This window comes from Leptopilina heterotoma, unplaced genomic scaffold (assembly GCF_015476425.1).
Source record: "Leptopilina heterotoma isolate Lh14 unplaced genomic scaffold, ASM1547642v1 Lhet_167, whole genome shotgun sequence".
NCBI classification, from domain to species: domain Eukaryota; kingdom Metazoa; phylum Arthropoda; class Insecta; order Hymenoptera; family Figitidae; genus Leptopilina; species Leptopilina heterotoma.
The window spans coordinates 476,845-489,581 of NW_025110883.1; the positions used below are offsets into that span (position 1 = coordinate 476,845).

Below are 12,737 nucleotides of genomic sequence, written 5' to 3' on the forward strand. Positions count from 1 at the left end.
AAAACAAAAGTTTGGTCAGTCGAAATTAATTCGTATCCTGCAGTAGTATAAGTAAATCAACAGTCAGCCATTTTATTTTCTATCTTGCGCAGTAGTATAGGTAAATCTACAGTCAGTCATTTTATTTATATCCTCTAGTAGAATAAGTAAATCGCCAGTCAGCCATTTTATTTTATCCTGCAGTAGTATAAGTAAATCTACAGTCAGACATTTTATTTTTTATCCTGCAGTAGTATAAGTAAATCTTCAGTCAGTCATTTTATTTATATCCTCCAATAGAATAAGTTACTCTATTGTCAGACTTAATAATTTATTCTTCAGTAGTACAAGTCAATCTATTGTTAGACTTTCTATTTTATTTTTTATAGTACGTTATATTATTAGCTGTAAAATTCGCAAAAATAATTCCCTAGAGTTTGTTGGAAAAATTGTCAAAAATTGTGAAATTTTTACTGAACACAAGTTACTATAATAGTATATAAAATGTTAATAATTTATGTTATTTGAAATTAACAACTATCGTTTTGCAAAACAAAAGATAATGATTTTAATTGAAAATAATTTCATTTATCATTCCTAATTGTATCGTTTGTATTCCAATTGTTTTCACTCTGAAGATAACTTCATTTGACAATTTCCAAATATGAGATATGTGTGTAATCAAGTGTCCGACTGTATATATTTTGCCGAGTTAATTTAAACCACTCTCATTGTCACTTGAAATTTTCGAAAAAATTGTGAAAATAATTTTATTAAAATTTAAATAACAGGAAAACGATGTCAAGTTTATTAAATTGAGAAAATATAATTGATTGAAAAAATGCTCGGTATAATATTATTCTTTGTTTGAACCCAAAAATAAAAATAATTTGAATCATTCGCTATTTTCCCAATTAAATTATCTTTCATTTGCTTTCGTTATAAATTTTTTAACTTTTATTGATTAAATGCTTTGAAAATATACTTTATTTAGATTACCATTTTTGCTGTTGTCGTCTGACCCAAGCAAAACCTCTACTACTGTGAGACTTGCATGAAACGAGAATAATAATTTATCTAACTGAAATTGAATTTTTAATACAGATTGCTACTACTAATCAGATTTTTAGAACTTGATGAAAAATTCTCGGGTAGTTTCTACAGTTATGGTCACAAGTCTACATGTAAAATAATAAAGGAGAAAGCAGAAAAGGGACATGTTCTGTTAAAATCGATTTGCAATTTGGTCGCGAGCGAGAGTCACATTCGACTCCATGCTCTATTAATCGAATTGACGAGAGCAACAAAAAAAAGTAAACCTCGTTCTTTCACCCTTGATAAAAACAAAAAAAAACCCTCTCATACGCTCGTTTCACGTGTTTCATTGAAACGGAGAGATGTCAAGTATTTTGATACAATAGATGAATGAAATTTATATAGAAAATAGATTGAGCTCGGAATCAAACAAAAGAAGTTTTTATTCTTCTCCCTCCACCGCGTTTTTTTCTTTACTGAATTTTTAATTTTCAGTTTTTCGAGCTCACGCTTTCATCATAAACAGAAATGAAATTTATTTCGTCACCGATTGCGAAGAATATAAAAATTAATTTTGTTAAAAAAAATTAAAGTAAAAATTTACCACTTTCTTATTATTAATACTTATTTCTTTATTTATCTTATGAATAAAAAATATTTGTTTTACATCTTAATATTTCTTGCAGTTCTTGTTATTATTTGTGATTAGTTTTCTTATTTAAAAATGAAATTTTCTTTTACTTGATAAAGAGAAATAAAGAGAAAATGTTATAGATATTTTTGACGACAAATGAATATAAAATTGAGAAAAGAGGATATAGGATTTATTCAAGTCTTCTTTTCTTAATTTTTCCTGAATATTGTCGCCGTTGAAGCAAGATGCTCAGAAAAATTAAGCTATATTCTCTGATGCTCTGAGCAATGAAATTGATGAAAATGGAAGTGTGCCGTGAAGCAAAAAATTCGCGAGATGGCAGCTTAACTGAAAGACAAACTACAAACATCTTTCTTGACTTTTATATTCTTGAAACAAATGAATTTTCGTATTAATATCACGAGGATATTTCATACTCGAGTGATAATTTCAAAAAATTTTATTCAAAAGAGCCTTTCATTTTCCGTGACAGTAAATGTCTTTTTAAACTTTTCATATTTTTCCCTTTATTATTTATTACTCTTTGTTGCTTTTAATTTTTATGATTTTATTATAATTTTTTTAATCTCATTTTTATCTTTTATAATTATTTTTATACTACCATATATTTATTATTTTTTTAAATTTTATGTAAATTTTATTAAAATAATAGGTATGTGAAAATAGAAAAATAAATTTTTTGTTATATTTAGTGGGTATTAAAGTTTTGCAACTTGGTAAAGTTGTCTTCGTTAAAATAAAGATTATTCTTTTTTAAAACAAGAAGAATGCAGCAAAAAGATATTGAAAACTCCCTTTAGAAATGAGTAAGTCTAGTAAACTCTCGTCTTCAAATACTTGATTAAAAGATACAAAGGGGAGTTAAAACTTGATAAAAAAGTGACTTCAACAGACCTAAGTTTCATCGACATTCGCTGCTTCCAAAGTTTTATTGAAAATCTAACAACCCATTCTCAAAGTCGTAAAAAAGTCTTAAAAGAATCGTACCTTCAAGAAACTTTTTCCATATTACAAATCTATTTTCGATTAAGTTGAAATGAATGTTGATCTTCAATGTTCCTGCACTAGGAAATTCCATTTTTATTTTTACATATTTACCTTTTTTAGGTAAATTTTATGAAAATAGGTCTTTGTAGATTAATTAACATATAATTTCTAATTACTGTTTGCATAATATTCACGTATTCAGCGCAAATGAACACACAGATTTCATGAAATAAAATTCATGGTGTGAGATGAGCCAGTTGCAATTTCGCAATTTCTCGCCATCTTCCCAGTTCGCGATTGCTACCGCTGTCAACCGGAAATTAGAAATTGCGTAATTCATCGAGCCCGGGTTTTAGGTGCATGTTCCACCAAACCGCCGTCGCTCGCACAAATCATCGGGTTTAACCGTGAGCGTATGAGATTCTGCTTTATCCTGATTATTATTTTCCCCCCCTCTCTCTCTCTCTCACTCTACCATTCGCTAATTTTTTATGCGACTTTGCATGAATGTCATAAAATTTCCCACGAAATATAATTTCATTTTGTGATGAGATATTAATAAAAGAATAATTAAATATCCAGTGGACTATAAGTACGACTGGCATAAAATTGAACCAATGTTGAAAATTTTACCAATATATTTATCCATTAGTAATTAAAGTTCTATAATATATTGGAATCCTGGACGAAACAATATTTATAATAGTTGTAATTTTATTATAATTATATTCTCTAAATTTTAATTAGTTAAAAATAACTGTTGTAAAAAGTCTAAATAGTAAATATGTTGAAAATGTAAAAACAGTAAAATAGAGAAAATATAAATAAAGACTAACATTAAAAGAAAAATTGAGAAAATATCAGGAAAATATACAGTAGAAATAAAGTGAAAAAATTTGGTAGTAAAATTGAATTAAGACAGATGAGCTTTATAAAAAAGTCTACTCTCGAATTTGAGATTACCTGCGTCGTTAAGAAGTTAGATAAGTTTTGTAGTTTCGTTTCCAAATCCAACTGACTTGACTTTTACGAGACCAATGATCCCCCTAGAGCCGGGAAAGTCGCTTGCGTCCTTCAAGAGTAAAAAGCTATCGATCTTTTCCTTGCGATGTGTCAGTCGAGTTGACGTTTGACACTCTCTCTCTCTCTTTCTCTCTTTCTGTCTTTCTCTCTTCTTCAGCTCTAGATATTTTCCACATTTTGATGATTTGAGGTGAAAACTTTCTAATGAAGTGGACACAACATATTGACAAGCTCACTTTTCTGCGAAACTTGCTTCAGAGTTTCGTTTACCAATTATTACATGCGCACATTACAAGTTCAACATTTTTTCAAGGATATTCAATTAAAGAATTTAAAAAAGTGATTTTTACTACTTATATTTAATTATACAAATTTAAAGTCTTTTGTCTGACTATTACTGTCTTCTACTACTATATATGAATGTAAAATTACAGCAAATAAAAACTGTTCGTCTGACTACAGCTACTTTGTACTACTGATATTATTATTACCAACCAAATTTATAATAACATTTGTCTAAGTATGTACCAAGATTGACTTTTACTACTGATTCCAATTTTATTTGTCTTGTCTGACTAAAACTGTCTTTTTCTACTTATATATTGAGCAAACAAATGTAAAAAATTTTGCTTGATAGACTAATGTAAATTGTTTTACATTAATGTTTATTTTATTATATTTTCGCTGCACAATGTTATCTCAATATTAATGGTAATTAATTATAATAATTTTTGCAGTGAAAATTTTATTTTCTTATAAAAGTCATTTTGTTTTTTTATCTAGAGGTTTTATTAATTTTTTTTCCTAGAACATTGCATAATGAGCTTTGGTCCGCGAGACAGGAATGCAAAATGAGAGTAGAATATTTGAAACTCGACTAAAATTGCTTCTTACCTTAAATTCAATTTGTTTTAAATTCGATCAAACGTTATCTTTCGAATATAAAGCTAAAAATACATTTACCGAAATAATTCGCATTTGAGTAAAATTATGATAAATTCCAAATTAATTCTTGGTAAATTTTATAATAATGCAATTAAGCGCAAGTTTATTTGGTTTTTTGTGACAATTTGAAAAAATAGTTATAATAAAAAAACAAAAATAATGAATAGAAAAAAATTTGTCGCTTTTGGAAAATGAGTAAAACCGTATTTCGAAGAAAGGAAAATTTAATATTGAGATACTGTATAAACTAGATGGAATTTTTTAAATTGTAAGATGATATCGGGAAAATCGATTCTCGTTACCAAGTGCAACTTGGAACAGAAATAATTCATCTAATGAATTATTTAGTGGTGGCTCGTCCCTTCCCGGCTTCTGTGGCTTAAAATCCGATTTGACGCGACCAAAACGTACATATGTACGGCAAACCGAGAATATTCAGCGGTCTTGGTTATTATAGAGAAATCTTTCTGAGCCACAAATGAGAAATATTATCTCTCCGCTTGTATATATATATAAACGTGAACGCGCGAACAAGAAATCAGAATATTTTTCAATTTGTTCGAGATAATGACTTTTGCCCTATATTATAGGGCTGAATAAAAATACAGAAAAGAATATTTTTTAGTTTGCTTTGTTCGCATATTTTCAGGGGGTGAATATTCAATACAGAATTTAACTTTTTTCCAAAAAATGATTGTATATTACCTTTACATTCGCAAAGTAGAGTCACTACTTATTGCTATTAATCGATAATGTATCGAATGAAATGGAAATCTATACATTAAATGCGGAATTGTTTAATTATAAAATTGAAAAAACAATTTCATTTCAGCATGGAGTTGGACCGTAAATGGACAGCAGGGGCCGGTCTTTGTCCTGGAGCCCCAGAGCACTCTTATCTTCTCCAACACAACTGGATCGCAATTGAGTTGTTCGGCTCATGGGAGTCCGACTCCTGATGTCGTCTGGATAACCAGTTCAGATCACAGATCGGTCAGTGCAGTTCCAGGTCTACGGTGAGTTTTTTATTTTTTTTTAACTTTTCTCTCCGCTTGCACTCAGGTCTCGAATATTTCTTTAAAATTCAGAAATTTAATTTCTAATATAAATTTAAAAATAAATATAAATCAAGAAATTTTTGTGTGAAATAGCTCTCATAATGTAGAAGCCTCGAAGCAGAAAATGAGTACTTGAAGGTGAAAAAGAAATTTTATCCCCTGGTCGGTTATATTTACACTATTTTAAAGCTGTGGTTGTGCCGGACCAAGTCACAGATTTAATTCAATTCTACTTATAAATAAATAAGATTTGGAATTTTTTAAGGCAGTGAAATTATATTTGAAATACTTAAAATGATTCATACAGTTTATTTAAAATGCAGCAATATTTTACTGCTCAAAAAGAATATTAAATTACTTTTTGAAAATATTTTCTCGTGCCCTTTGGTAAAAAATACCAAGTAGCTCTTTTGAAAAGAAAATATTAAGAAGACTTGATTCTTTCATTAAATTAAAAAAATTTTTATTCATGAAAGAAAGAACAACAAATTTAAAAAAAATAATATTTGTTATTTATAGAGGAAAATTAATACTTTTAGATATTAAAATATTCCATGAAATAATGGTTTAAAGAAATGAATCTTATTGGTGCTAATGCTAAGTCTGTAAGACATGATGTTTTCAAGTTAAAAAAAGAAAAGTGAATGGAATTCTTGGTAAGTTTATTCATTGAGAGCTGCGAAAGCAAAGATATAGAGATCCCGTTTTAGACTTCCTCTTTCGTTTTAGTTGTCCCAGAAAGATGCAAGGACATCTGAGGTCGGAAGTTCGTTGGAGCACTGCCGGCAGTTGAACCACTGCACCTGGAAAAACCATTTCCTCCCGTTAATCGAAACGCTTCTTACTCTCTCTCCCTCTCTCTCCCTCTCTATCACTCACTTACTCACTCTCTCCTCTGCCCGAGAGTTTTACTTTATTTTTGTCTTTACTACTTTTCCTCGGTATTGAGTTTTATCACTCGAAAAGTCATAAACCTTATCGTGCTCTAGATGGGAATAAATTTTTTTTAAATTGGCAACAATTATTCAGGGATTTTAAGTTGGCGTTTTCTCTCTCTTCTATTTTTTTTGCTCTCTTTATAATGCACGACGTAATCATTTTACTGTACAGTTAATTAATGATATAGTATTTAAATGTCTAAGTTACTGTTAATTAAAGTTGTAGGAGTTAATTTATTAAGGCGAGTAGTTTCAATAAATTGCAAAGCGTTCATGCAAGAATTATTTCGACCAATAAAATCGTTATTTAAACCAATAAAATATCCTCACTGAAGTTACACTGAATTATTTACCAAATGTTTTTTGACCTACATACAAGACTGATAATTATTTCTGGTAAATAAAATATTAAGTGGAAAACTGTAAATTCGCTTTTAAGTAAAAATAAATAAATTTTAAATGAAATTTCTACTTGGCTCTATTTATTTATTTTTACTTTGAATCGAATTAAAACATTAAAATTAAACTATAAAGGAATTTACAAGAATTTGTCAGACTGAAAACGACTTCTACTACTTGAACTAAAACAAAATGTATTTTAGTGCCTTGTCTGACTATTATACTTTCTTCTACTGCTGTCATTGTGCAAATTTTGAAAAACGAAAAAAGTTACTAAAAGTTAAAAAAGAAATTCAATATATTCTACTTTTTTCCCCTTTTTCTTATTTCATTCATCAGAGAATTATAAAAATTTATATCATATCTTTTATTTGAAAAGAAACTCAAGGCGACCTCGTGTAATATATGTATATAACTGTGGCCTCTTATGAGACCAAAAGCCTAGGCAATTTTGAGCAGGTTTCACAGTCGTTAATCTCTCGTATCACATCAGACACTGCTATATTCGTTTGTGTGTATGAGTTTTCCGCACGTAAGTAGAAAATCCACATACACACACACACACACACTTAAAAATATGGTATTTGTGAGAGTGGACACATTTGAAACGTGCACACTTGGCGGACACGGCGGACACCTTTTCTTGGCTTGCTGAGACAAACATGGCTCCCCTTCATATCCTCGTGCAATTCTTTCCCGTCTCTACCTCCTGTCAAGTGCGAACTCTCAGTGTGAGTAAAGTTTTCTATTTTCTCTCATTACCTGACATTCATTAAAGAAAATGAAAAAGTACTTGTTTAATAAATACTATTAAAATAATAATAAATCAAAACCAAACAGTTCTCAACAAAACAATCCTTTAGATAGCTTTGCAGGTTATTTATTTAATCCATTTTTATGTTAAAAGTTAAAATAGTACTCTAACATTTATTACAATTATTTTCTTATACATAATAATAAATTAACGTCTGATGAGAAATTTGAAAATAATTAACTAATAATTACAAATTTCATTTACACGGAGAGAAAAAAAAGAGAGCCGTTTGATTTGGCAAGAGAGCGCTGTTTTCCCTTTATAAAGCACAGCAGTAGCGCCGCAAACGTCGAACGGTTATACTTTTTGAGGAGTATCGGTTCTCTTCTCCACACAAATAGAGCCGCTTACTTTCCAAAAAGTGTACCCGCTTTCCCCAAAAAGGAGAACCGTTCTCCCCTCGAGGGTAAGCAGCGTGCTTAACCTCAAGTTGAACGGCTGTTTCGCATTTAACGCAACCGCTCTACCGACAGGTAGAGCCGTTTACTTTTTTTCTCTCCGTGCAAGTTTTCTAAAATTGAACCTTGGGAATTGTCCCAATATTGGCTCCAGACTCACAACTAATTTTTGTGTATTTCCAGACCTTGGCGAGAAAAGTTTGTCCAATATTTAACATATCGTCAACCATTGACAATTTCCCACTGAAATATCGCATTTAATCCATCTGGATCTCCGAAGTTTTCCACCAGAGAATGATGGCCAATTTTCTTTTCAATCCAGATAGAGAAAGTCCAATAGTTCCGTCAAAATCGAATTCTCTATTCTGCTTTCTTAGCTGGTTCCTTATTCTATTTTCCAAAATAGATTTCTTTCAAATTTTATTAAACTTACATATACTACAGAGTTGTGTATATATATATATATATATATATAAAAGATGCAGCAGGAATTTATTGATCTCGCAAAAATTGTAAGCTCTGGGATTTTTATGTTTTGACATTTCACGTGAATTGAGAATATGAACCAAAAATATTTCTTCGAAACATTCTTTCTTTATTTGTGTACAGAATGAAACGAATTAGATATTTTCAAAAATGAAATATTTTTTAATTACTGGACTACAAATTAATTAAAGGCAGTAAAAATTTTGTGCGAAAGTGTGATTTTTCGAGAGCAGCAATCACTCGAGAAAAATCATTCTTTCACCACGAGTTGTGCACTACGTTTTCTCCAACGTCTTGCGAGGAAAGGTTTCTTCGTGAGTTTCGTATAATTTTAATTTAACGTGTGCTTATGTTTAATATAATAAAAGACGAATGTTTTGAGTGGAGAAGAAGTTAGATACAAAATAAATCTCGGTCAAAGAACAAGAAAAAAGAATAAATTCATGATTTACTTTCGCCACGCTCTTCAGAGCAGTTGAGAAAAGTTCTACTTTCGCCACACTTTTCTACCAAGAAAAGTACTCCTTTCAGAGCAAGTGTTTGAGAAAAATTTGTTTTCGTTTTAATATTGAAAAATATTGTTTCTAAATTAATAAGAGAATTTTTACGTCAAATATACTGATAAATTAATAATTCCGCAGATTTTTGTTGAAAAATGAAAACTTGATGAATTCGCGATATATATGAACTATGAAGGAATGAAAAAAATATAAATGGGAATAAAATGAAATTTGGGTGTACATAAAAATAAAGGAAAATTGAAATGACATTCATTTCTAGAATGCACAGGAAGTCAGGTCACTTTAATATTGAAAATAAAGCCCAGTCTTTTCATAGAAACAAAAGCACTCTTTCACTAATGTCCGAGTTTTTCAGCTATAGACAAACACACGTACACACTACATTCGGTCTTTAATCTCCGTTCTTTTGAAATTCGATCATCGCTCGCAGGAGACAAAATCTTTATGGTGAAATTTTAATTTTTTTTCCAGCAGTGCTTTTTTGAAATATAAAAAAATCACTTTGTCGCGTATATATGTGATTTCAAAGTATAGAAAAAGAAGGGAGAAAAAAAATTGGAAATCCTCTAGTCGGCCACAAGTTCTTGTATTTTTCATTGGTACGTGCGAGAATGATAAGAAGAGAGAAATCGATGCGAATGACCATCGACTATCTAATACGTGTCTGTCGGAAGATAAATGACGTTTGACCACCCGTCACGTTGAGAAAAGAGATCATTAGTCTTGTGTGAGTAACTCAAACTCTTTTCACACCTCAACTAAAAGACTTTTTCTTCTTTTTTCCCCTTCTTTTTCTCTACCGCTCATGAAAGGCAAAAAAAAAATTTAATTCCATTCACTTCATTTTTCCTGATATAAAAAGAATTCTGTTGATACGAAATGAAAGATTTCAAATGAAATAAGTAATGTCCATTAGGTCCATTATTAAGCAAAATATTTGCAATATTACCTTGATTTACAAAAAGAAATATTTAAATGTTATCTGTTGAAAGGTCAAGAGTTAAACATAGAGAGAGAGAGAGAGAGAGAGAGAGAGAGAGAGAGAGAGAGAGAGAATTGAAAAATATTTATTCCATTAAAAAAATAAAACTATAGTGTTCCAAATAGCACTCCACTCTTTCAACTAGAAAATATATTATGGTGTCGTAAAAATCCATCTGTATAACGTGATACCGTGCATCATATATTACTTTACTCAGAGGTTCTCGTTATTTTCGCTTTATTCCCTGCCATGTGATAATTGATATTCTTTTTTCTGTTTTCAACTATACCTTCCCATCAAATCAATATTAATTTCAAATTGATGCCCAGTGTCTGCTTTTACGCTTTCGTATCGATTACTCATTAATTAATCTTTTCGTCAAAAGGATTTTTTATTACAGTTCAATGTAAACAAAGTCGAGTCAAATTTATCGTTGGCTGTAAAACCTAAATTGTGAAAATTCAACACTATTATATTGTTACAATAGTAATAATAATAATAATAATTTGTCTGACTAAAATTGAATAAAATTCGCAATCTCTTTTGACAGACTGTAACTAACTTTTGTTGTAGTGCTAATTAAATGAGAGTAAAATAAATAATGGTAATAATTAGCATAATAGCAAATAAGAAAATAATTGTTTTATTTAATTTATAGGTACTATTTTCTTAATTATATTTTTTACTAGTTGAAAATAAATTTATAAAATCGAGAAACAATTGCCTCTTGAAAAATATAATTTCACTAATAAAATATGTCCGCCGAATTTGAAGAGTATGAAACGTTGGACAATGAGGTCTCGTTATTGCGCTTTCAGAACGGAAAATGTAAAAATGGACACTTTGGAAAGGAAGAGAGAGGAAATAAGCGAAAACTAGAAAGAAGAATGCAAGAACACAATGAACCTGATAGAATTCTATACATATTGCAATGCATATAGTACTCGACTTTCTCTCTCTCTCTTTTCATTTTTTTTCGTTTTCTATTATTCCTTTCCACCTGACATTTTTCAAATCTTACATTCTTTATGACGGAAAGGACGTGCTTTTTCTCTTTTTTTCTAATTTTTTATTTGACCCTTTTATACAGACTAAGAGAGCAGGAATACAAATTTATTTCCGGACTTTCAATGGTTTTCTTTTTTTCCTCTTCTGGTACAGTAAGACAAATAATTTTTTTATATAAATGTTTATTTTAAAAAATTAGTCTTTTAAATAAAATTATTGTGCAGCAAATAAAATAGGTATTATAGGATTAATATTCTGACTGTGTGTTTTATTGATTACTATTTATATATTATTCTTATTATTATTAAAGTGTTAAATGCAACACTTTCGGTACTTGGCAAACACTAAAATGATCTTTTTGTGGGATCGTTTCAGGCAGCTTCTCGGAAACGGAACTCTGTCCTTTCCGGCGTTTTTGCCCCAAGATTTCCGAGCCGAAGTTCACAATGCACGCTACAGATGCAGGGCGACAAATTCCATGGGCAGTGTTTTGTCGCGCGAAGTTACTCTTCGAGCCGGTGAGTCAATAATTTAATTAATTTTCTTTTTTCCATTGCGAACTCGATATGTTATTGAATATTAAAAATAGAGGGTTTGTATACATTTATAAATGAAATTTTGTGTGGGATAATTTTAATTGGAATATACCTATATATGGCAGGAGGAGAGGGAAATTCAATTTATATGCATGACGCATTCTGGATTGAATCCTCTTAAAACTTGCCTCAATCGGTCTTTGGGCGGCAACCAACTTAACAACCCTCATCTAGTTGATCCTCTTTGTTACACCTGATTAAACAGCACTATCACAGATCACTCGATTTTACAGTCTGCAAATAGAATCCGATGCCAACCACTCACACTCTCTTTCATTTTTAATTTTAATACATATATAATAATGAAAAGAAATTTAGTTTATCGCACTTCAAAAAGTACATTAACCTCAAGTTTCGCACAGTATCTCTCTGTGAATATCGAATTTCAATAAAAATAATTTAAAAATAGATTCATTTCCGTGTCATTCTATATTCACTACATAATACGAAGAATAATTTTTATGATAAAGTAATTACATGTTTATTATTTAAGCTTTAATTTCCTCCTTTATTTAAATTTACTAAAAGAAATTATAAATAGATTATATGAATATAAATACAAATATAAATCATGCAAGTAAGGACACGATTTCGACAAAATATTTTCAAAATATACTTCAATTTTTAAATCGAAAAATATTTCTCAAACTTTATTTCAATAATTTTCAAATAAAACTTATTTACATATTTAATTAGGTTGAACATGAAAGTAGAAAAGAAATCTTAAATGTAAAAATGGAGTTTCAATCTAAAAAGAGGTAGGTATTAAAAGCTATCTTTTAATTAATCCTCTTGGGTAAAAAAAATTTCCTTTTTTTATAAATGAATATTTTAATATTGCGAAAATAAAATGAGTAAAAGTAATTTGAGAAAGGAATATTTCTGTCATATTGAGATTTATTTCATATTTATT

At 29.7% G+C, this 12,737-nt stretch overlaps 1 protein-coding gene across 8 annotated transcripts in view; it reads left to right on the forward strand.

Annotated features, from left to right (window-relative positions):
- LOC122499380 (Down syndrome cell adhesion molecule-like protein Dscam2) overlaps nucleotides 1-12,737 on the forward strand; it is a 123,505-nt gene that overhangs the window by 69,376 nt on the left and 41,392 nt on the right. For all 8 annotated transcript variants that reach the window (XM_043607705.1, XM_043607702.1, XM_043607704.1 and 5 more), the window contains 2 exons: nucleotides 5,457-5,640; nucleotides 11,604-11,746. In XM_043607705.1, the coding sequence (XP_043463640.1) occupies nucleotides 5,457-5,640; nucleotides 11,604-11,746 (327 nt within the window). The remainder of the gene's footprint in view (nucleotides 1-5,456; nucleotides 5,641-11,603; nucleotides 11,747-12,737) is intronic.